Genomic DNA, 26,666 nt, shown 5'->3' on the forward strand with positions numbered 1-26,666 from the left:
TTAATAAATGTAATATATTTTTTTGATCTACTTGATTTACTATGTTTAGTGTTGGGGTCGTTATTCTGATAAATTACATCTGAATCAAATAATATGTTTTCGTAATTTCTTGCGTCTTCTTGTGTTACAAGATCATTTGGAATATCATTTATTGTTAACAAAGCCATTAGTCCTTCAGTTGCTTTATATTTTGTACCTTTAATAATGACATTATCGTTGTCAAAAGTGACTTCAGCATTACCAATGTAATTCTTACCATCATTACCACCAACTATCCCAAATGACTTATCGTTTCTAGTGTTTAGATATTTGGAAACAATCGGGCCTAATGACATTGTAGTATAATTAGTTAACGCCTTAACACGTGTTTGTGTTGGTGTTTGTGTTGGTGCAAGCTTCGCTTCTGCATGCTTCGCATCTGTTACTGGAACAAGTGATGTGTTGTCAACAACTTTTTCAATTTTATCTCCAAGGTGATTAATAGCATCAATAATGGGTTGATCTTGTTTTTTGTATTTGTTATATATTCCTGTTTTGGATCTTTTGATACTTTTAAATTCTTCAATTAATTGATCTCGTAATTGCAATAGTTTATGCGCTTCTGCAACATTCGCTTCTGCAAGCTTCGCTTCGGAAACAGATGGTTTCATTTATTATGAATAATTTTCAGTTCGATGTAAAATATTTTGTGCTATTAAATGACGGACTGGGATATCAAAACCATTATACCTAGATCGTCATTGAATCGAAAAAATGGTGAATATTTACCAAATGATGATTACATGAGATTTATTATAGTTGGTCCATCGAAATGTGGCAAAACGACTCTAATGCTAGATAACTTTTTGTTGTCCCCAGGATGGTTGGATAAAAAGAACAGACATGTGTACATATACTCAAAAAGTTTAAATCAACCAGAGTACGTGTATTTACAGAATCTGTTTAAAAAAGTTGAACAAGTATTAGGCGAAGATATATGTACATTCCGTAATAGCAATGAAAACGTGGTATCACTTGATGATTGTAAAAGCAATTCTATAGTCATTTTTGATGATTTTATACAGGAGAACCAAGATAATGTCAGAGACTATTACACGCGTGGCAGACATAAACAGATTGATGTGTTTTATCTAGGGCAGACGTATAGTAAGATACCAAAACAGTTAATTAGGGACAATGCTAATTTTCTTTGCATATTTAGGCAGGATGAAACCAATTTAAAACATATACACAAAGACTTTGTTGGTGGTGACATTGGCTTTGAGGAATTTAGCTCTCTGTGTAGTGATTGTTGGAATCAGGATTATGGTTTTATTACTATAGATCGGACATGCAAACGAGATGATGGGAAATACAGAAATAAAATAAAAAATTTTATCAGGATGTAGAAAAATCAAAGATGATTTTATCGGGATGTAGAAAAATCAAAGATGATTTTATCAGAATGTAGAAAAATCAAAGATGATTTTATCAGAATGTAAATATATTATAGCTTTGGAAATTATACAATTCAACACAATATTTCTGATATAAATGGGAGTTGATATTTATGGAAACACATCAAAGAATGTTAGTATCAATAGACTTAAGAAAGATTTTGAGAGATTTAAGGATATGGTGTTAAACGATCATGTGTTGACTGATCTTGTGAATACAAAAATTACAAATGAGTTTCAAAATTCAATTGATCAAAAAATTAATACAGTGTTGACTGATCTTATGGATACAAAGTGGTATAATTATTATTCTGAGTTTCGAAAATTAATTAATGAAACGAATACAAAAATTTCAGATGTAAATTTCCAGATGCATGATTTAATAATGCGAAATACAAAAATTAATAAAATTAATTTAATTGGTAAGTTAAAAGGTGATAAACCAGGTATATTCAAATTTACTCACGGTGCTACCCAATTTAAGTTTCCATACAAGGGATCATTATTACACTTTGAATCTGATCATGATGCTCATATTCATACTTTTATAAATTCAAATATAATTGAAAATTTTCCATATCAATTTGAAAAAGGTGATATTTTACATTTTGAACCACATAGGCTAGCAGAAATGGAAGAGCATACCGTTGTTTATATTGTTCTTCATACAATGATGAAATAATTTCAATACGCAATTTTTTTTTGCATAATTGAATAATTTCAATACGCAATTTCTTTGCGTAATAAATGATCACATCATATTGCGTTAAATGCAAAGACAAAACTAACAGCATTAATTCTGTTACTAAAAAATCTAAAAATGGAAAGTCTTATACTCTATCAAAGTGTACTGTATGTGGATCCAAAAAATCTACTTTTAAAAAAACTTAAATGAGAGGGAACAGATCATTGATGAGCTACATAAGCCAGCTAGGAAAAATTATCCTACAAGAAAAGTTTTAACTTATGGAATAGACGATGTTTGGCAAGCTGATTTGGTTGAAATGGACTCTGGCAATCTTAAAGGAATTTCTAAAATCAACAAAGGGTGCAAGTACATGATAACCATTATAGACGTCTTTTCTAAATATGCTTGGGCTATTCCTTTAAAAAATAAAACTGGAAAGCACGTCACCGACGCGTTCGAACACATATTGAATGAGCGAAAACCAAATAATCTTCAAACCGATTAAGGTAAAGAGTTCTACAACAAGAACTTTAAGGAGCTCATGAATAAATACAACATAAATCATTATTCTACTTATACAAACATCAAAGCATCCGTTGTTGAAAGATTCAATAGAACGCTTAAAGAAAAAATGTGGAAACAGTTCTCCATACAAGGTAATTATAAATGGATAGACATATTAACAAAATTAGTGCACAACTACAATCATACAGTACATAGCACTATCAAAATGAAACCTGTTGAGGTCAGCTTAAAGAACCAAGAGATGATCTACAACAGTGTGTATCGTAGTGAGGCCCTAACAAAGAGTCATCCAAAATTTAATGTTGGTAATCATGTACGTGTTAGTAAGATAAAAGGCATATTCGAGAAAAGATACACAGCCAACTGGTCTACTGAGATATTTACAATTGAAAAAGTATTTAAAAGCAATCCACCATATTATCATCTCAAGGACTCTAAGGGCGAACAAATCATCGGCACATTTTATGAACAAGAACTACAGAAAACAAAACACCCCGATGTATACTTGGTTGAGAAAGTATTACGTAAAAAAGAAGATATGGTCTATGTTAAATGGCTTGGTTTTGATAGTTCACACAACAGTTGGGTTTCTAAAAAGGATGTTGTTGTTTAAATTTGGTTGTCTACATATTGAAGTAAGGGTGCAGTATTAATATAAGATAAAATTTTACCCTATTAAATGGAGCATGTAAGAAAATGCACTATTTGTAAGACTGTTAAACCTCTCAATGAGTTTGTTAAAAATAAATGCGTGAAAAATGGTTTTGGATATACGTGTCATGTTTGCCAAAAAATAATTAATCAAAAAAGGCTTGAAAAAATGTATTGTGATTTATGCAACAAAGATATATCAAACCTTAATTTTAAAAGACACCAAAAATCTAGACTGCATGAATTACTAGTACAATTACATAAACTAGAAACAAAAACTATACGTGAAGTTACGGTATAATAAAAATGTATTGCTAATTTTTTTTGCATTAAATGGAGATACTAAATAATAATATAGTGCAACACAATACTTCTAATATAAATAATACAATGGATCTAGATAATATAAGTACCAAGCGTGCTCTAATAAACATTGCTAAGCAGCATGGTATCAAAAAGTATAACAGATGCACAACAATAAACGGATTAAGGAAGTACATAAGAAGACAACTAACACAAGAGGCTTCCACTCATGCTGTTGATAATATAAAAGGTAGACGTAATTTAGTTAAGTTTGCTAAAGAGCATAATATAACTGGATGCAACAAATATAAAACAATCGAGGAACTAAGGGATTATATAAAACATATGCTGGATTTACAACAATTTGCAAGACGTAATATAGAATTTCCACAACCAGTTGACTTGTTAGATATTACCAAGGGTATAAATAATTTAAAACAATTTGCTAGAGATAATGGAATTACTGGATATAGCAAATATAAAAAAGAAAGTGACCTTCGGTTCTACATAAGAACTCAACTAGAAAAATTGCCATTTACAGATATTGCCAACAGTGATGATCTATTTACACCAAGTTCTCAAACTGATAATGAGTATAACAACATATTTAACATATCACGTCCATTAGATGATACTTTGGTGGCAAACCAATCCACTGTTGATGTTGAGGATATATTTAATATCTCTCCAATTGATGTTGATGCATCCAAAGATAACTTTGTAGCTATTGAAGAATCTGTTAGACACCTTACAGTATTTTCGGATGCTCGCTATAGAGTGGAATTTAGAGTTGACAACAATAATGTAGATTTCTTTGCATTACATGATATTATTAATCAAATTATTGAAAAAAGAAATCCAGCTGTTGGGTTTAGAGAAGGCGTAGATAGAATAAACTTTGTTATCGAAAATCCAAGGCTTCATAGTAAAGCTTTCTCTACAGGTTTTAGTACAACAATCAACCATGGTTCTCTGGTAAACCATTTTAACGAAATAATGGAACAATATGATGAGATTGCTTTAGAAGATTTAGCAATAGAGTTATGCAACAAAATTAGACACGATCCTGGTGCACCGTTTGATCTAAGTTCTTTTAGAAAAGTTGAACGCTATCTTAAAAACGTGTGTATAAAAATTGTCTGTGCCGAAAACTTTAACACCATTATATACAAAGGAATAGGTGAACGAGATATAACTATATTCTTGTACAAAGTTGAAAATCACTTTCACGTGATTACTAAAATGAGTGCGTTTTTAGGAATGTCGAATTTCTGTGATCGATGTGAAACACCTTATAAACACAAAAATCATAAATGCAAAGCATTATGTGTAACATGTTGCGGCCCCATTCATCTTGGTAACAAATCTGCCATATACTGCAAAGATTGCAATAGATATTGCTACAACGAAGAGTGTTTTAGGCAGCACAAAAAAGGTATGTCAAATAGTTTACAAATGTTTACAATGCAATAAAATATGTAAGAGAAACGAGGAGCATAAATGTGGATACGAAATTTGTGTAAATTGTAAAAAAGAAGTTGAAACAAAAACTCATCTGTGTTATATGCAGTGGCAAAAAGGAAAAGGTGGAATCTGTGTAAGAAAATTAAATGATGACTGTTACGTAGAAGGATGTGAAAAATGCTCACCAAATAATGTACATATAGTAACTAAATATACCAAAAAAAAATTAATGAACTTGCACGTGAATATATACAAGAAAACTATTATCCTGATTTTGATTACGATGAAGTAGTTGTGGATCGTTATGTTGAATCTTTAAAGAAAACTAAAGTAGATGGATATATGTACAAATGTAAAGAATGTAAAAACTACACAACCTTAAAAAAAACACTTTCAAAAGTGAAAACATGTGATACTTGTAAAGAGAATACATTACAAAAACCTACATGCACATATACAAAAAAATATATAACAATTGATTTCGAGGCTAACCAAGAAACTGGAGAACACAAACCCAATTATGTGGTTGCTGAGTATGCTTTTGGAAATGGACAAAAAATTCATTTCAAAGATAGCGATGAATTTTGTAAGTGGTTAATATCTAAAGATCATCGTGGTTATACAGTTATAGCGCACAACGCTAGATCGTATGATTGGTATTTCGTTATGAACTACTGTATGCGAAATGGATACAAACCGTTCACAATTTATAAAGGTTGCCAAATCATGTCCATGATACTTAGGAATGCAAATATGCGATTCATAGATAGCTACAACTTTATCTCACAACCATTGAGTACATTCCCAGAAACATTTGAATTAGCCGATTTAAAAAAAGGATACTTTCCTCACTTCTTCAACACAACAGAAAACCAGACATATGTGGGACCAATACCGAATATTGAATATTATGGAGAGAGCACTATGAAAAGATGTAGTAAATGCAAACCTGATGCGACTTGTAAACATTGGCACACAAGAAATCACTTTTTACAGTGGCATCGTGAACGAGTAGAAGAGAATTACAAATTTGACTTTCAAAAAGAAATGAGTGAGTATTGTGAGTCAGATGTAGACATACTTACTCAAGCAGTTAGAAAACTTAGACAAACATTTCTAGATACGTGTAACATCGATCCATTTCAATATATAACAATCTCAAGTGTGGCAATGGCTGAGTTTAGATACCATCATATAAAATCCGATACCATAGCTGTATTAAAAGATAGCAACCATGAAACGTATAGTAGAAAGTCTATATCATGGTTAAGAACATTAGGTGATAATGTAAAACACGCTTTAAACGGTGGAGAAGAAGCTATACTAGGTCGGAAGGTTGATGGCTTTGATAAAACAACCAACACAGTTTATCAGTTCCATGGGTGCTTCTGGCATGGTTGTCCCAACTGTTACAAAAATGATATAATTAACAACAAGAAGCAAGAAAGCATGGGTGACCTTCATGAAAAAACAAAACGGTTTACTCAGCAATTAAAAGATAAAGGGTACAATGTTATAGAAATGTGGGAGTGTGATTGGGAACCTACATACAAAAAACTTAAACATGAAATAAAAAGTATAGTAACACCAATCACCCCTAGGGATGCTTATTTCGGTGGACGAACAAATGCAAGTAAATTACACGTTCGTGGAAAAAAGTTAAAATATATAGATATTTGTAGTTTGTATCCAACAGTTATGTTCTATGACAAGTTTCCTGTTGGTCATCCAGTAAAAATATTACATCCTCAAAATTACAACCCAAATTGGTTTGGATTAATTAAATGCAAGGTACAACCACCAAGAAAGTTATATCATCCTGTACTACCTATTAAAGAAGAAAAACTGATATTTCCATTATGTGGTAAATGCGTTTATTCTAAAAATCGTGAATGCAATCACTCAGATATTGAAAAAAGATTTACTGGTACATGGAGCACACCGGAAATTAATAAAGCACTTGAAATGGGGTACAAAATAACAAAAATATATGAAGTTTGGCATTTTAAAGAAACTAGCACCAACATGTTCAAAAGCTATATTTCGAAATTTTTAAAAATAAAATTAGAAACAAGTGAATGGGAAAATAATTACAGCACTAAAAAATTGTATGTCGAAGATGTAAAAAATAGATTAGGTATCGAATTGGATATTAATAACATTAAACCTAATCCAGTTTTACGTGCAATGGCTAAACTATTATTAAACGCATTCTACGGTAAATTTGGTCAACGTAGGAAAATGGAAACAACAGATTATATCAACTCAGCAAAAGATCTGTATGATATATTATTGAATCCTAAACTGGAATGTATTAACCTTTCATTAATCAACAATGATATGATTGAGGTTAGGTATCAAACAAAAGATGAGTGGTTGGAAGATCCTACAAAAACAAACATATTGATTGCATTATTTACAACATCATATTCTAGATTGAGATTATATGATATGCTTGACAAACTAGGTGACAAAGTAGTTTATTACGATACTGACTCTATTATATACATTGATGATGGTACAAACACTGTAAAAACTGGTTGCATACTTGGAGAATGGACAGATGAGTTAAGCGGTGATTACATAATAGAATTCATATCTACAGGACCAAAGAGCTATGCATATAAAACATCAAAAGGTAAAGTTGTGTGCAAAATTAAAGGATTCACATTGAACTACATCAACTCTCAGAAATTAAATATGGCTGAAATGATAAAGATTTTAAATAAAGAAATTGATAAAATTATTTTAGAATATAACCAAATTACAAAAAGCAGAAAAACCCATACTTTGGTTAACAAAACAATTCAAAAAAAATTTAAATTGGAATACGATAAACGGGTGATCTTACCGGAAAAAGATGGTGTTATTGACACGATTCCTTATGGTTATTAAATAATTGTTTAGTTTATATAAATAGCATTTTTGTTTACTTTTATACTTATCTTATAAGATTACTGGTGGATATGAATAGATTGATAAAAATAAAATTCATGTGTGGATTACAATTGTAAAACTCTATATAAAATATGATGGACAAGAATGCTCTTGTTGTGACTGTAAGCATGAATTAATTACTTTTTTATCGGATATGTGTAACAAATGGCTGTATGCATAATAAGATCAAAGCGGAATCAGATAATATACAATAATAAACAACGCCATTTATATTTCGGTTTCCTACAAAAATAAAAATTCTCTAGAAAATAACAAAAATATAGCAGAATTTTTACCTTGTTTTTCTTAACACTTTTTGCCCTGATTTTGGGTTTTTACCTTACGTTTATTGGCAATTTTTGTCATGCTCTAGAAAGTGACAAAAATATAGCAGAATTTTTACCTTGTTTTTTTAACACTTTTACCTTGATTTTGCATATTTCTCTTTATATTTTTGGTGATTTTTATCCTATATAAGGCATATTTTGAAAAATGTCCTCATCCGCCAGAATTTTTAGCTTGTTTTTTTTTTAATTTTTGTCCTGATTTTGGATATTTCTCTTTATGTTTTTGGTTATTTTTTGTACTGCTCTAGAAAGTGACAAAATATAACAAAATTTTTATTTTATTTTTTTAATACTTTTTACCTTGATTTTGAATATTTCTCTTTATGTTTTGGTGATTTTTGAAATATATAAAACATATTTTGAAAAATGTCCTCAAGGCAACCCCATAGTAGTTATACCCATACACACACACTTTCGGATTTGGTCCCTCGCTCAAAAATATTCTGAGTACAGGCCTGGGAATTACTCATTCTGACATCAGATATCCACGAATAAAGTGTCTACATGACAATAACGTTTCTATTCTGCTTTTCGGTTTGTTCTTGGGCAAGTGTAGTTTGTAATATCACTCAAAACATATTTTTAATGCGATATTTTACATGACCCCTAATTGTTTTGAGCAGTCTATAAATATATTGGTAGAAACAATGAATATTGTTTCTAAGAAATAAAACTTTTATATCCACAATTGTAACAGAACAATATAAGAAAAATGCCAACTTAAGACGAACTTTTCCATATTCTTGCAATAAGAAGGCAACTATATTGTGAAACGATTCAGAAATGAATGCAATAATGAACATTGTTTGCACACAATGAAATGTTTCTAAGCAACAGAAAGCAACAGAAAGAATGATTTATTTATAAAACGAAGGACTTGGCTTAAAAATTCAGTGTTCCTCCGGGTTCCTTGGATTTAAGACACTTGCGTAAGTAATCAAATATCAGTATGTAGTGTGTAATATGAACTCTAAGGAAATTTATACCCAATGCAATTCTTAAGTATCTGCCATATGCAGTGCTAATATTTAGTGGCAATGGTTGGAGAGTTTGCAGTTGTAGATTATCCAGCCTGCATTTAGTAGGTTCTGTTGGACCATTGATAGTTTGCCCCTTATTTTACCCGATATAGGATTTGAGAGATTTTGTTATTTTCGTGCATCTGGGAGGATAGTTGGATGGATTGCATTCAGAAAATGTAGTGGTGCTTGTCACATGTGCGCGTGTAAAGGATGAGACAGTTGGATGGATCGGCATTTGCAGAATCTTCAAATGACCCATTCAGCAGAACAACCAGGAGCACTGATTCTTCTGCTCATTTTTGAAGATCATTCAAAACGAGTTGACGGTCAGGTGTTCGTTCTCCTGTGTTGATTGCTGCTGGTGAGGTTCTTTGTCACGGTGAGAGTGAGATTGGTTGGATGTGCAGAGCACATTACTTCCAACACCGTACCAATGGTCCTCTTGGGCCTCGATGTTCCTACTCTCAAGTTAGCTCGTGCCCGAGTTAGAAGACTAGGGAGTAAGATATCAGGTGGTTCCCAGGTGTTGAATCCGTTGGTGGGATTTGAGGGGACGGGAGGTGGTTAGTGGGTGGATGGTGAGAATGTGAGGTGGGAGGGCTCTCATTTAGTGGCAATGGTTGGAGAGTTTGCAGTTGTAGATTATCCAGCCTGCATTTAGTAGGTTCTGTTGGACCATCGATAGTTTGCCCCTTATTTTACCCGATATAGGTTTGAGAGATTTTGTTATTTTCGTGCATCTGGGAGGATAGTTGGATGGATTGCATTCAGAAAATGTAGTGGTGCTTGTCACATGCGCGCGTGTAAAGGATGAGACAGTTGGATTGATTAATATTTGAAGAATCTTCAAATGTTACCTGATATAGGATTTAGAGTAAGGTCCGTGGAAGCCCACTTTCCCCCGCTCTAGAAGGTCTGGTCATAACACGCCTTTTTGTCAATCCTTGTGTTTACAACCTCGGCAGGGATCTGTGACATCATCAGCATGACACTCTCTGTGTGTTTGCTATTTTCAGCACTGTAAAGCATGCAACGCTCTTGATTTGAAGAGTAAAAACACATACTGAAGAGCATCGCAAAACAACTTACACAGAATACATGAAAGTAATGGTGTATAGAAGAATTATAAGTATGTAAAAGCATAAACTTATCCACGGCTAGTGGTGGAAAGAACTGGAAGAGCAGCAGCTCTAGGTCTATTGTTTTTGTTTCATTTGCTTTGTATTACTTCCACCTAGATCCGAAACTATAGCGACTATTTTATATCCAGCTACCCCAACAATTGATATAATATGAAACAACAAAGCCTTGGTCATAGCCGTATCAAAGTTATAGTATACTGGATGTTTCCATTCACCTTTCATTCCTCTAAGCATTGCAAGCTGAACATTTCTATGGGGACCCAAAACTCTGTCATTTTCACTGTCGTAGCACACTCGTCCGTTATTATTCATTTCATCAAACAACTGGACAATTAGTTTTTCCACTTCAGTTATACACTGTCCCTGCTGTTTCATAATATTCAAAACTGGTGAAAGAATTCCCAATGGGAGTCTCAATTTCTGCACCCAGCGTCGAAGTGTTGCAATGCTGGGTAATGGAATTCCGACAAATAATTACCGTTCTGGCTCCCAGAATGGGTTAACATAAATTCAAATGCGTATAATCTCATCAACAATATTGTACTACCATGGTTTTTCTTGTGTAGTTTTGCATTGTATTTTGTATATTTCAAATAATAAACAGAAAAGAGGAAAAGGCTGGGGTAGCATTAAATTCAGAAAAATGGTTTATTTTAAGGCACCAGGACACTAAGCGTATACCCTTCAATGTATGCTTCGGGGGTTCTCCATCCTTTTCTTTCTTTTTCTCATTTAAAAAAAAACACAGCAGATTACTGGATCTTCCACAGCATTACACTTCTAGTCACAATCTATGGTAAGAAACAGGCCCATACCCAGCGGAGGGGCCATGAGGGCCCTGCTCTACTCTTCTCTCGAACTATGAAATATTTAAATGTGAATTTATAAAAAGTTAGGAAATTAAGATCGACGATATTTCACGTTCGTAAAAATTTCAATTTTGTCCTTGCATGAATGAGTTTGTTGTGTAGAAAGGAAAGCCTAAGATGTTTGTATTCTGCATTATTGGGTAGGTTCAGTTTTATAACCATTGATGCGAGGCTACCAGACGTCTCACTTAGATAGGACAGTCCATTCTGTTTAATTCCTGTAGACTTCATTTGAACTGCAGTCGTGGAGGAGTGTTTAGCACAGCATGCTCTGATGCCAGGGGTTCCGGGTTTGAATCCCGCCCTGGGCATAGGTGTTCTTTGTGAGTGTGTTTTTCAACAATTTCATCATATTATACCTCATCCTCATTGTTGCGATTAGACAAAGTTGGTTGAAAAGCAACGCAAAATAACATAATCCAATCAACCTCACAGCATTTCTGATTTTCTGTTTGTTCCATACATTCGGATTACAATCTTCCCCTTAAATTAGTCATTGGTACGGGTCTTATAGCATTATAACATACATATTAAAGATAAAACATGAATGCAGGACTAATATCAGATAAGTATACCACTACTATGGTGTTGCCTTGAGGACATTTTTCAAAATATGTTTTATATATTTCAAAAATCACCAAAAACATAAAGAGAAATATTCAAAATCAAGGTAAAAAGTATTAAAAAAATAAAATGAAAATTTTGTTATATTTTGTCACTTTCTAGAGCAGTACAAAAAATAACCAAAAACATAAAGAGAAATATCCAAAATCAGGACAAAAATTTAAAAAAAAAAACAAGCTAAAAATTCTGGCCGATGAGGACACTTTTCAAAATATGTCTTATATAAGATAAAAATCACCAAAAATATAAAGAGAAATATGCAAAATCAAGGTAAAAGTGTTAAAAAAACAAGGTAAAAATTTTGCTATATTTTTGTCACTTTCTAGAGCAGGCGCCAATAAACGTAAAGTAAAAACCCAAAATCAGGGCAAAAAGTGTTAAAAAAACAAGGTAAAAATTCTGCTATATTTTTGTTATTTTCTGGAGAATTTTTATTTTTGGAGGAAACCGAAATATAAATGGCGTTGTTTATTATTGTATATTATCTGATTCCGCTTTGATCTTATTATGCATACAGCCATTTGTTACACATATCCGATAAAAAAGTAATTAATTCATGCTTACAGTCACAACAAGAGCATTCTTGTCCATCATATTTTATATAGTGTTTCTCAATTTCTGAGACGGTGTCTGACTGATTTATTACAATTACACTCTCTACGTGAATTTTATTCTCTTCATCATATCCACCAGTAATCTTATAAGGGATACGATGCTGTTTTAGATATTTTCTGTTAGTTCATGGTTTAACAAATTCAATGTCATGCTTTGTTTGCTTATCAAAGAGCTCTTTCTTACCTTTATATATAATTTTAAATTTATCGTCAACAAGTTCTTTTATCAATTCATTAGTTAAGGTTTTGCCATATCGATCTGGTAAAAACAATTTGTTTTTGTTATCTAATGTAACGCGTGCTTTTAGACCATGCATTGTATTTACAATTTCACCATTGGTGATTTCATACGGTTTACCTATTTCTAAATCTTGCATCTTGATATACTCGAACGACGAATTTAACATTTTTTCTAATGATTTAGCGCCTAGGTATTTGTGTGATGACTGATTCATTTATAAGATAAAAAATATATAAATAATAAATGTACAAGTTTATTTTATTTAATATCCATAAGGAATCGTGTCAATAACACCATCTTGTTCTGGTAAGATCACCCGTTTATCGTATTCCAATTTAAATTTTTTTTAAGACCACTAAAAAACCTCTTATGAGGAAACCTCACCAGAGACTAACTCCCTTAGTTAGGTTTTTTGAAAGCTGATTAACTTACGAGACTTTACGCCCACGCCAGAGGTTTCAGCTGTGCGCACACAGGTTTAGGGAGAACTTAATCTCTCGCCAGTGACCTTCATTTACTCATTACTTGATTAACTTACGAGACTTTACGTCCACGCCAGAGGTTCAATTTTTCTATGGTATGATTAAGTGGTGAACTTTAGTTGAGATATGGAGTTATGCAATGATTTTTATCTATGATTATGTGGTGAATTTTAGTTGAGATATGGAGTTATGCAATGAATTTTTACTATTTACGGAAGCAAAACTCCGTGTTTGGAGAAACCTGGATGTCCATCTGAGAGGACCAGCGCTGGTTTTTATTATTTTCCCCCCCAGATGGACACCCAGGTTTTTTCTTATTATTTTTTTCCAATTTTCTACATCCTGTTAGGGGCCCCTAATTTATTGCGTCAACTCTAAGTGTAGACTAGCTAACTTGAGAGAGCATACATATACTCCACATCTCCCACTCCCCACCAATACTCAGTTGCATTAACAGTCGCGTGGAAGTAAATTTATACCCGGCCGGGTGTATAAATTTGTTCTTCCTCAGCCGGGTTCGAACCTACGTTATCGGTTGAACCAAGCTAACTAGACTGTTGCCTTAACTCCCTGAGCCACAGAGTCAGGCAAGAATATTATGTTATAAATTGGTCTCTTATAGTTCCACGTGTGTGTACATCTAACAAGTTTCACAATTCTCTACTAGATGTCACTATAAGGTAAAATATTCTCATTTTGCCGTCACGGCGACGAAGATTTGCTACGATACATATATTGCGTAATATGTCGAGCAGGCGGTCTAATTCTAAGGGGCATGGCGCCAAATTCAAAAAATGTTGTGTATATATAATGCACAGCGGTCAGAAATAAGAAATTCATTATTTAGGTTCCTATTAGATATTTTGGCAATCTGACTTCAGATTTGGGTAGCCCACCCATGTATTGCGGGTTGCATAACTTACAGGGGCAATACGGGTTGCATAACTTTCAGGGGCAAAAACCTATTTTTATTATTTTCTCGATTGCTAATTAAGATATTTGAAGAATTCAAAATCCTATTTTTAATAAACTTTTCCGTAGAATTTAATGGGAGTATCAGTTTTTAAAAATCTCAAATGTGTGACCCAATTTTAAACAATTTATCTTTAATTTTCTCAACAAGATTTTTAATATATTCGTCATTCATATCCCCATTAAGAGTTAATAGGATTTCTAACTCATTTTTAACATTTTTGATGAGCATAATTATATTTTTATAATCTGTTTTTTTGATTCAAATTAAATTTAGTGCTTAATCCGGTAAACCATGCCAAAAGCAATTGCTGAAATGGTTGTAAAACTAGTACTGATAATTGTATATGTGGTTAGTGGTATTAAAATATTTACAAATCCTGTTGCAGCTGATAAAGCTATCGATAGAGTGATTAAACAATAATAGAAATATTTTAGTCTTATATCGTCTCTTTTTCTTATTTAACATCATCTCATATTGACTTATTAATAATTCTAATAATTGAATCAACTTTTCTCTGGGTATATTATCTGGTATTTCCATTTATCTATTTAATATTCCTCCCCATCAGAATATAAATAATTGTCTGATCTGGAATATTAGCACCGCCTAAACAATTTTCTCATCTAAATTTTTTCAGTGATTCGTTGATTTTTGATGTCATACGATAAAACGTTGTAGCTCAACATTATGATATAGCACAGAGTTTTATCAGCCACATCCTCTTCGAAATCAAGAACGAGATGTAAACTGGTTTTTTGTTTATCTACAACTTTCATTCGTTTAGTCGAGTCTATAACATACATGGGTCTTTTTTCGATGAATTCTTCAAATGTGTAATATGAGTCATTATTTACACCATCAAGTCTTCTAATCTCTGTGTACGCATGATACATTTTTAAAAATTTTCCTTTTGAAATGTCTAAATTTTTTAGAGATGAAGAAAATATTTCGTCTCTTCCGTTTTCTAGGTAAGCAGATTTTAATTTACAGTGATCGAAATATGCTGAATAATTTTTCTGGTTAGTATTATTTCTATCTGTTTGAAATACGATTATAACCCACTCTGGCGTGTCAGATATACCAGCTGTAAAAGAATTTGTTAAATCTATATCTGAAAACTTTCCACTTATAGACTTTCTAACCGTTTTACTTTTCATAAAGCTGATAGGAAAATCTTGCTTGATTAGATTATTCTTTAACTTTATATCAACTAATGGGTCATATTTTACTACAGGCATTCTGATAACCATACTTTGAATCACTATTTTTCCAGGTTTTCCATCTTCCCAGACATGGACAGCCATATCATCATTGTTATTTCTTTTAAACGTAATTTTCAACCCTCCTTTATATAATACATCCTGAAATCCACTAAAAAACCCACCAAGAAGCCTTAGTTTGAATAATACCTCTTTTGTTTTGTTTGCATTTTTAAGTTGCCCATCTGTTTCAAATCCACACATTTTATATGTTCTTGCTTCTGCTTGAGAAAGAAAGCATGTTCCTAAAGCTGTAGAAGTAATACCTGGATAATCAATTCTGTCAAGAAGATACTCACATTTTTCAATTAATATTTGAGACCAAAGATGACAGAAGAAATTGTCAACTATTCTCACCTTATCGTTATCACTGTATTCTGTGCCATCATCTCTAACAAATGATTTGTATTGCATGTATACATCAGCGTTCCAAGGATGTATAAACCCATCACCTGAGTCTATTTCATAAGTAACGTCTTTATTCGGTGAATTTAAGTCACCTTTAGTCTCTTGTGTTGGTGGATATTCTTGAAAACTATACTTGATGATATTATTTTCCATTTATAATAAATAAAATTTATAATTTTTCTAAAAATCTAATGCTATTCGCAAACTTTTAAAATTACAGTGACGAGACTATCTCCAAAATGAATTGCATCATTATTTTCATCTAAAATAGACACTTCTATATAATCAAATTCCATATGTTGAAGTGGAAAAAATAGTGGATATGTTGGTTCGTAAATAATAGATTCTTTAAACTCTGCGTTAGTTTTAAATGATGCAATGATATCTGATTTTTTATGTCTGTAATCATCATGTTTTAACATCATTCCCTTTGCTAAATTACAATGAATATTGATTGTATCGAATGGATGAAATTTTGGAATCTTACTTCCAATATAATCTTTATTAGGTTCCAGTTTTATATCGAATCCAAGTACTTCACCGATAGCATTGTTAAGATTCAATTTGAATGGTGATTTTATCTCAACTCGGTTAGTAACATCATTGCCTTTTATTGATATATTTTGTGAACTGAATGGCGATTGTGAGTTGATGTATTCTTCAAGTGCGGTTATACTATATTGACCAGGTGGAATAACCAATTCGTTTGTAACATTATTTTCTTCATAGAATAATGTATTATTGTGTTTTGTTATATTAGGAGTGAGATATGTAGTATAAAAACCAATCAGTGCTACTTTTAAATTGTCATTAGTGATAGAATGACTCAAGGTTTTTTGTAAGATGGAGTTTCGTTCAGACAATTTGAATACATAGGCCATTTAGTAAGATTATTTTTTTCTTAAATTTAAGGTTTGTAATAGTTTTTTCCAAATATGTCTATCGGCATTTAATAATGATAAAATATTTTTAATCTTGTAACCTCCATCATACATTTTTAAAAATGTAACACACAAATGACCACACGTAACTTCATCAAAACCTTGTATTCTATCGTTATTATATTTAATATTGTTATTGTTATTGTTAAGCTGATCGCTTTGATTTTTGATCTTATTAAGATAGATTACTAATTTTTTAGGAGGAACGCCCCCAAATGAGTCAAATACAAAACTTTCATCACGAACTTTAATATAACATATCCAGTGAGTACCTATATTTTTAGACACATCAAGATTAACAACACCACATTCATAATTGTTAGGTTTACTCGGTAATTCATCTATCATGTAAACGCCTCTGAAGCCTTTAATACCACTACACAATTTTATGATATCATAGTTACTTAGAGGCGTAATCCTATCAAGTTTTTTGTTATAGTTGTCTTACGTTTATATTTGCGCTTACGTACACCTGTACCCGATTTTGTTTCCATTGCTAAATTATGTTTTTTTGTTTCCTCTAACTCTGCATCATTTTTCTGTTTATTATGAACAGCACTTGTAATAGCAGCAGCTCCTCCTGCCAATGAACCAGCAGCAGCAAGTGCGGCAAACAATGTGGCAAGAGTAAATATGAAGCCGCCTTTGTGAATTTTTATTCCGCTACCAACTTTTAGTTTTTTAAGGTTATTAACTGCTTTCATGTATGATGCTAGTGTAATAACACCACTCCCTATTTTGGGGAGTGCCAAAGTTACACCACCACTCCCTATTTTGGTTGGACCTAAAAGTTTTCGTAATTCAGAAACACTATATAGTAGTAGAGGCAATGTGAAAATAGTACCGCCTTTTTGTATTTTAATACCACTACCATTTTTTATATTTTTAAGAAATTTTTCTGTGATCAGCAAATCTGTCATCATTTATATTGTGCAAAAAAATTGCGTATTGAAATTATTCAATAATAATAAAAATTACTATCAGAATGTAGAAAAATCAAAAATGATTTTATCACATTACATTGGCATTCCCCACCCCCAAGCAATTTTCCTATTCATTACAACAGCGGTTCCTAAAGAGGTCAATTTTTCACCAATTGAGGCATCTTTGCTAAACAATCTACCTAATGCTTTATGTTCCAATTCTTTATCAGCCTTATGTCGACTTTCTAAATCTTGGTTATCTCTATAAGCAATATCGTGTTCTTTAGCTGCTTCGTCTAATGGATTTATTCCTTTGTCACCCCGAGCCAATCTTTCATTCAGCTTCGTATACGGCCCCAAGAAATTGTATCCGGGTAAATGTAGCTCAGGCATTCCTTTCACACTAAGTAGATTGTTAACAAATCCTGCTCCTTTTTTATCCCAAAATCGAGGAGGTAGTATGCTAATTATTTTTATTAAGTGACCTATATTTTTAGGATTCTGTAAAATGAAATTAGTTAGTGTATCGCAAAACATTTTCAAGATGCTAGCTTTCTCATTATAAAAGTTATCGTTACCTGCCTCCTCTTCTCCCATTATAACAAGCAGTCTGTCTACTAGTTTTCTAACATCATTCATCCAAACATATTCTTTAGGTAAGCCTGTGTATTTGCGCAATCCACTTCCGCTACTGGATTTTTTCATTCTCATATCCCATATGGGTTTAATAAATGTAATATATTTTTTTGATCTACTTGATTTACTATGTTTAGTGTTGGGGTCGTTATTCTGATAAATTACATCTGAATCAAATAATATGTTTTCGTAATTTCTTGCGTCTTCTTGTGTTACAAGATCATTTGGAATATCATTTATTGTTAACAAAGCCATTAGTCCTTCAGTTGCTTTATATTTTGTACCTTTAATAATGACATTATCGTTGTCAAAAGTGACTTCAGCATTACCAATGTAATTCTTACCATCATTACCACCAACTATCCCAAATGACTTATCGTTTCTAGTGTTTAGATATTTGGAAACAATCGGGCCTAATGACATTGTAGTATAATTAGTTAACGCCTTAACACGTGTTTGTGTTGGTGTTTGTGTTGGTGCAAGCTTCGCTTCTGCATGCTTCGCATCTGTTACTGGAACAAGTGATGTGTTGTCAACAACTTTTTCAATTTTATCTCCAAGGTGATTAATAGCATCAATAATGGGTTGATCTTGTTTTTTGTATTTGTTATATATTCCTGTTTTGGATCTTTTGATACTTTTAAATTCTTCAATTAATTGATCTCGTAATTGCAATAGTTTATGCGCTTCTGCAACATTCGCTTCTGCAAGCTTCGCTTCGGAAACAGATGGTTTCATTTATTATGAATAATTTTCAGTTCGATGTAAAATATTTTGTGCTATTAAATGACGGACTGGGATATCAAAACCATTATACCTAGATCGTCATTGAATCGAAAAAATGGTGAATATTTACCAAATGATGATTACATGAGATTTATTATAGTTGGTCCATCGAAATGTGGCAAAACGACTCTAATGCTAGATAACTTTTTGTTGTCCCCAGGATGGTTGGATAAAAAGAACAGACATGTGTACATATACTCAAAAAGTTTAAATCAACCAGAGTACGTGTATTTACAGAATCTGTTTAAAAAAGTTGAACAAGTATTAGGCGAAGATATATGTACATTCCGTAATAGCAATGAAAACGTGGTATCACTTGATGATTGTAAAAGCAATTCTATAGTCATTTTTGATGATTTTATACAGGAGAACCAAGATAATGTCAGAGACTATTACACGCGTGGCAGACATAAACAGATTGATGTGTTTTATCTAGGGCAGACGTATAGTAAGATACCAAAACAGTTAATTAGGGACAATGCTAATTTTCTTTGCATATTTAGGCAGGATGAAACCAATTTAAAACATATACACAAAGACTTTGTTGGTGGTGACATTGGCTTTGAGGAATTTAGCTCTCTGTGTAGTGATTGTTGGAATCAGGATTATGGTTTTATTACTATAGATCGGACATGCAAACGAGATGATGGGAAATACAGAAATAAAATAAAAAATTTTATCAGGATGTAGAAAAATCAAAGATGATTTTATCAGGATGTAGAAAAAATCAAAGATGATTTTATCAGAATGTAGAAAAATCAAAGATGATTTTATCAGAATGTAAATATATTATAGCTTTGGAAATTATACAATGCAACACAATATTTCTGATATAAATGGGAGTTGATATTTATGGAAACACATCAAAGAATGTTAGTATCAATAGACTTAAGAAAGATTTTGAGAGATTTAAGGATATGGTGTTAAACGATCATGTGTTGACTGATCTTGTGAATACAAAAATTACAAATGAGTTTCAAAATTCAATTGATCAAAAAATTAATACAGTGTTGACTGATCTTATGGATACAAAGTGGTATAATTATTATTCTGAGTTTCGAAAATTAATTAATGAAACGAATACAAAAATTTCAGATGTAAATTTCCAGATGCATGATTTAATAATGCGAAATACAAAAATTAATAAAATTAATTTAATTGGTAAGTTAAAAGGTGATAAACCAGGTATATTCAAATTTACTCACGGTGCTACCCAATTTAAGTTTCCATACAAGGGATCATTATTACACTTTGAATCTGATCATGATGCTCATATTCATACTTTTATAAATTCAAATATAATTGAAAATTTTCCATATCAATTTGAAAAAGGTGATATTTTACATTTTGAACCACATAGGCTAGCAGAAATGGAAGAGCATACCGTTGTTTATATTGTTCTTCATACAATGATGAAATAATTTCAATACGCAATTTTTTTTTGCATAATTGAATAATTTCAATACGCAATTTCTTTGCGTAATAAATGATCACATCATATTGCGTTAAATGCAAAGACAAAACTAACAGCATTAATTCTGTTACTAAAAAATCTAAAAATGGAAAGTCTTATACTCTATCAAAGTGTACTGTATGTGGATCCAAAAAATCTACTTTTAAAAAAACTTAAATGAGAGGGAACAGATCATTGATGAGCTACATAAGCCAGCTAGGAAAAATTATCCTACAAGAAAAGTTTTAACTTATGGAATAGACGATGTTTGGCAAGCTGATTTGGTTGAAATGGACTCTGGCAATCTTAAAGGAATTTCTAAAATCAACAAAGGGTGCAAGTACATGATAACCATTATAGACGTCTTTTCTAAATATGCTTGGGCTATTCCTTTAAAAAATAAAACTGGAAAGCACGTCACCGACGCGTTCGAACACATATTGAATGAGCGAAAACCAAATAATCTTCAAACCGATTAAGGTAAAGAGTTCTACAACAAGAACTTTAAGGAGCTCATGAATAAATACAACATAAATCATTATTCTACTTATACAAACATCAAAGCATCCGTTGTTGAAAGATTCAATAGAACGCTTAAAGAAAAAATGTGGAAACAGTTCTCCATACAAGGTAATTATAAATGGATAGACATATTAACAAAATTAGTGCACAACTACAATCATACAGTACATAGCACTATCAAAATGAAACCTGTTGAGGTCAGCTTAAAGAACCAAGAGATGATCTACAACAGTGTGTATCGTAGTGAGGCCCTAACAAAGAGTCATCCAAAATTTAATGTTGGTAATCATGTACGTGTTAGTAAGATAAAAGGCATATTCGAGAAAAGATACACAGCCAACTGGTCTACTGAGATATTTACAATTGAAAAAGTATTTAAAAGCAATCCACCATATTATCATCTCAAGGACTCTAAGGGCGAACAAATCATCGGCACATTTTATGAACAAGAACTACAGAAAACAAAACACCCCGATGTATACTTGGTTGAGAAAGTATTACGTAAAAAAGAAGATATGGTCTATGTTAAATGGCTTGGTTTTGATAGTTCACACAACAGTTGGGTTTCTAAAAAGGATGTTGTTGTTTAAATTTGGTTGTCTACATATTGAAGTAAGGGTGCAGTATTAATATAAGATAAAATTTTACCCTATTAAATGGAGCATGTAAGAAAATGCACTATTTGTAAGACTGTTAAACCTCTCAATGAGTTTGTTAAAAATAAATGCGTGAAAAATGGTTTTGGATATACGTGTCATGTTTGCCAAAAAATAATTAATCAAAAAAGGCTTGAAAAAATGTATTGTGATTTATGCAACAAAGATATATCAAACCTTAATTTTAAAAGACACCAAAAATCTAGACTGCATGAATTACTAGTACAATTACATAAACTAGAAACAAAAACTATACGTGAAGTTACGGTATGTTAAAAATGTATTGCTAATTTTTTTTTGCATTAAATGGAGATACTAAATAATAATATAGTGCAACACAATACTTCTAATATAAATAATACAATGGATCTAGATAATATAAGTACCAAGCGTGCTCTAATAAACATTGCTAAGCAGCATGGTATCAAAAAGTATAACAGATGCACAACAATAAACGGATTAAGGAAGTACATAAGAAGACAACTAACACAAGAGGCTTCCACTCATGCTGTTGATAATATAAAAGGTAGACGTAATTTAGTTAAGTTTGCTAAAGAGCATAATATAACTGGATGCAACAAATATAAAACAATCGAGGAACTAAGGGATTATATAAAACATATGCTGGATTTACAACAATTTGCAAGACGTAATATAGAATTTCCACAACCAGTTGACTTGTTAGATATTACCAAGGGTATAAATAATTTAAAACAATTTGCTAGAGATAATGGAATTACTGGATATAGCAAATATAAAAAAGGAAGTGACCTTCGGTTCTACATAAGAACTCAACTAGAAAAATTGCCATTTACAGATATTGCCAACAGTGATGATCTATTTACACCAAGTTCTCAAACTGATAATGAGTATAACAACATATTTAACATATCACGTCCATTAGATGATACTTTGGTGGCAAACCAATCCACTGTTGATGTTGAGGATATATTTAATATCTCTCCAATTGATGTTGATGCATCCAATGATAACTTTGTAGCTATTGAAGAATCTGTTAGACACCTTACAGTATTTTCGGATGCTCGCTATAGAGTGGAATTTAGAGTTGACAACAATAATGTAGATTTCTTTGCATTACATGATATTATTAATCAAATTATTGAAAAAAGAAATCCAGCTGTTGGGTTTAGAGAAGGCGTAGATAGAATAAACTTTGTTATCGAAAATCCAAGGCTTCATAGTAAAGCTTTCTCTACAGGTTTTAGTACAACAATCAACCATGGTTCTCTGGTAAACCATTTTAACGAAATAATGGAACAATATGATGAGATTGCTTTAGAAGATTTAGCAATAGAGTTATGCAACAAAATTAGACACGATCCTGGTGCACCGTTTGATCTAAGTTCTTTTAGAAAAGTTGAACGCTATCTTAAAAACGTGTGTATAAAAATTGTCTGTGCCGAAAACTTTAACACCATTATATACAAAGGAATAGGTGAACGAGATATAACTATATTCTTGTACAAAGTTGAAAATCACTTTCACGTGATTACTAAAATGAGTGCGTTTTTAGGAATGTCGAATTTCTGTGATCGATGTGAAACACCTTATAAACACAAAAATCATAAATGCAAAGCATTATGTGTAACATGTTGCGGCCCCATTCATCTTGGTAACAAATCTGCCATATACTGCAAAGATTGCAATAGATATTGCTACAACGAAGAGTGTTTTAGGCAGCACAAAAAAGGTATGTCAAATAGTTTACAAATGTTTACAATGCAATAAAATATGTAAGAGAAACGAGGAGCATAAATGTGGATACGAAATTTGTGTAAATTGTAAAAAAGAAGTTGAAACAAAAACTCATCTGTGTTATATGCAGTGGCAAAAAGGAAAAGGTGGAATCTGTGTAAGAAAATTAAATGATGACTGTTACGTAGAAGGATGTGAAAAATGCTCACCAAATAATGTACATATAGTAACTAAATATACCAAAAAAAAAATTAATGAACTTGCACGTGAATATATACAAGAAAACTATTATCCTGATTTTGATTACGATGAAGTAGTTGTGGATCGTTATGTTGAATCTTTAAAGAAAACTAAAGTAGATGGATATATGTACAAATGTAAAGAATGTAAAAACTACACAACCTTAAAAAAAACACTTTCAAAAGTGAAAACATGTGATACTTGTAAAGAGAATACATTACAAAAACCTACATGCACATATACAAAAAAATATATAACAATTGATTTCGAGGCTAACCAAGAAACTGGAGAACACAAACCCAATTATGTGGTTGCTGAGTATGCTTTTGGAAATGGACAAAAAATTCATTTCAAAGATAGCGATGAATTTTGTAAGTGGTTAATATCTAAAGATCATCGTGGTTATACAGTTATAGCGCACAACGCTAGATCGTATGATTGGTATTTCGTTATGAACTACTGTATGCGAAATGGATACAAACCGTTCACAATTTATAAAGGTTGCCAAATCATGTCCATGATACTTAGGAATGCAAATATGCGATTCATAGATAGCTACAACTTTATCTCACAACCATTGAGTACATTCCCAGAAACATTTGAATTAGCCGATTTAAAAAAAGGATACTTTCCTCACTTCTTCAACACAACAGAAAACCAGACATATGTGGGACCAATACCGAATATTGAATATTATGGAGAGAGCACTATGAAAAGATGTAGTAAATGCAAACCTGATGCGACTTGTAAACATTGGCACACAAGAAATCACTTTTTACAGTGGCATCGTGAACGAGTAGAAGAGAATTACAAATTTGACTTTCAAAAAGAAATGAGTGAGTATTGTGAGTCAGATGTAGACATACTTACTCAAGCAGTTAGAAAACTTAGACAAACATTTCTAGATACGTGTAACATCGATCCATTTCAATATATAACAATCTCAAGTGTGGCAATGGCTGAGTTTAGATACCATCATATAAAATCCGATACCATAGCTGTATTAAAAGATAGCAACCATGAAACGTATAGTAGAAAGTCTATATCATGGTTAAGAACATTAGGTGATAATGTAAAACACGCTTTAAACGGTGGAGAAGAAGCTATACTAGGTCGGAAGGTTGATGGCTTTGATAAAACAACCAACACAGTTTATCAGTTCCATGGGTGCTTCTGGCATGGTTGTCCCAACTGTTACAAAAATGATATAATTAACAACAAGAAGCAAGAAAGCATGGGTGACCTTCATGAAAAAACAAAACTGTTTACTCAGCAATTAAAAGATAAAGGGTACAATGTTATAGAAATGTGGGAGTGTGATTGGGAACCTACATACAAAAAACTTAAACATGAAATAAAAAATATAGTAACACCAATCACCCCTAGGGATGCTTATTTCGGTGGACGAACAAATGCAAGTAAATTACACGTTCGTGGAAAAAAGTTAAAATATATAGATATTTGTAGTTTGTATCCAACAGTTATGTTCTATGACAAGTTTCCTGTTGGTCATCCAGTAAAAATATTACATCCTCAAAATTACAACCCGAATTGGTTTGGATTAATTAAATGCAAGGTACAACCACCAAGAAAGTTATATCATCCTGTACTACCTATTAAAGAAGAAAAACTGATATTTCCATTATGTGGTAAATGCGTTTATTCTAAAAATCGTGAATGCAATCACTCAGATATTGAAAAAAGATTTACTGGTACATGGAGCACACCGGAAATTAATAAAGCACTTGAAATGGGGTACAAAATAACAAAAATATATGAAGTTTGGCATTTTAAAGAAACTAGCACCAACATGTTCAAAAGCTATATTTCGAAATTTTTAAAAATAAAATTAGAAACAAGTGAATGGGAAAATAATTACAGCACTAAAAAATTGTATGTCGAAGATGTAAAAAATAGATTAGGTATCGAATTGGATATTAATAACATTAAACCTAATCCAGTTTTACGTGCAATGGCTAAACTATTATTAAACGCATTCTACGGTAAATTTGGTCAACGTAGGAAAATGGAAACAACAGATTATATCAACTCAGCAAAAGATCTGTATGATATATTATTGAATCCTAAACTGGAATGTATTAACCTTTCATTAATCAACAATGATATGATTGAGGTTAGGTATCAAACAAAAGATGAGTGGTTGGAAGATCCTACAAAAACAAACATATTGATTGCATTATTTACAACATCATATTCTAGATTGAGATTATATGATATGCTTGACAAACTAGGTGACAAAGTAGTTTATTACGATACTGACTCTATTATATACATTGATGATGGTACAAACACTGTAAAAACTGGTTGCATACTTGGAGAATGGACAGATGAGTTAAGCGGTGATTACATAATAGAATTCATATCTACAGGACCAAAGAGCTATGCATATAAAACATCAAAAGGTAAAGTTGTGTGCAAAATTAAAGGATTCACATTGAACTACATCAACTCTCAGAAATTAAATATGGCTGAAATGATAAAGATTTTAAATAAAGAAATTGATAAAATTATTTTAGAATATAACCAAATTACAAAAAGCAGAAAAACCCATACTTTGGTTAACAAAACAATTCAAAAAAAATTTAAATTGGAATACGATAAACGGGTGATCTTACCGGAAAAAGATGGTGTTATTGACACGATTCCTTATGGTTATTAAATAATTGTTTAGTTTATATAAATAGCATTTTTGTTTACTTTTATACTTATCTTATAAGATTACTGGTGGATATGAATAGATTGATAAAAATAAAATTCATGTGTGGATTACAATTGTAAAACTCT

General features: G+C 31.9%; 2 protein-coding genes across 2 annotated transcripts; both read left to right on the top strand.

The window, feature by feature from the left end:
* Positions 1-2,854: 2,854 nt before the first annotated feature.
* On the top strand, positions 2,855-3,262 carry LOC145981425 (uncharacterized). The gene has a single exon (XM_083114660.1). The coding sequence runs from the start codon at positions 2,855-2,857 to the stop codon at positions 3,260-3,262; it is 408 nt and encodes a 135-aa protein (XP_082970786.1).
* An 18,169-nt stretch (positions 3,263-21,431) lies between these two features.
* Positions 21,432-21,839, top strand: LOC145981426 (uncharacterized). Its single transcript, XM_083114661.1, has one exon. The coding sequence runs from the start codon at positions 21,432-21,434 to the stop codon at positions 21,837-21,839; it is 408 nt and encodes a 135-aa protein (XP_082970787.1).
* Positions 21,840-26,666: the final 4,827 nt, after the last annotated feature.

Source organism: Lepisma saccharinum, chromosome 29 (genome assembly GCF_977018435.1).
Source record: "Lepisma saccharinum chromosome 29, izLepSacc3.1, whole genome shotgun sequence".
NCBI classification, from domain to species: domain Eukaryota; kingdom Metazoa; phylum Arthropoda; class Insecta; order Zygentoma; family Lepismatidae; genus Lepisma; species Lepisma saccharinum.

Excerpts from the sequence above, each read along its gene's own strand:
- LOC145981425 (XM_083114660.1), top strand. The coding sequence starts at position 2,855 with ATGAAACCTGTTGAGGTCAGCTTAAAGAACCAAGAGATGATCTACAAC.
- LOC145981426 (XM_083114661.1), top strand. The coding sequence starts at position 21,432 with ATGAAACCTGTTGAGGTCAGCTTAAAGAACCAAGAGATGATCTACAAC.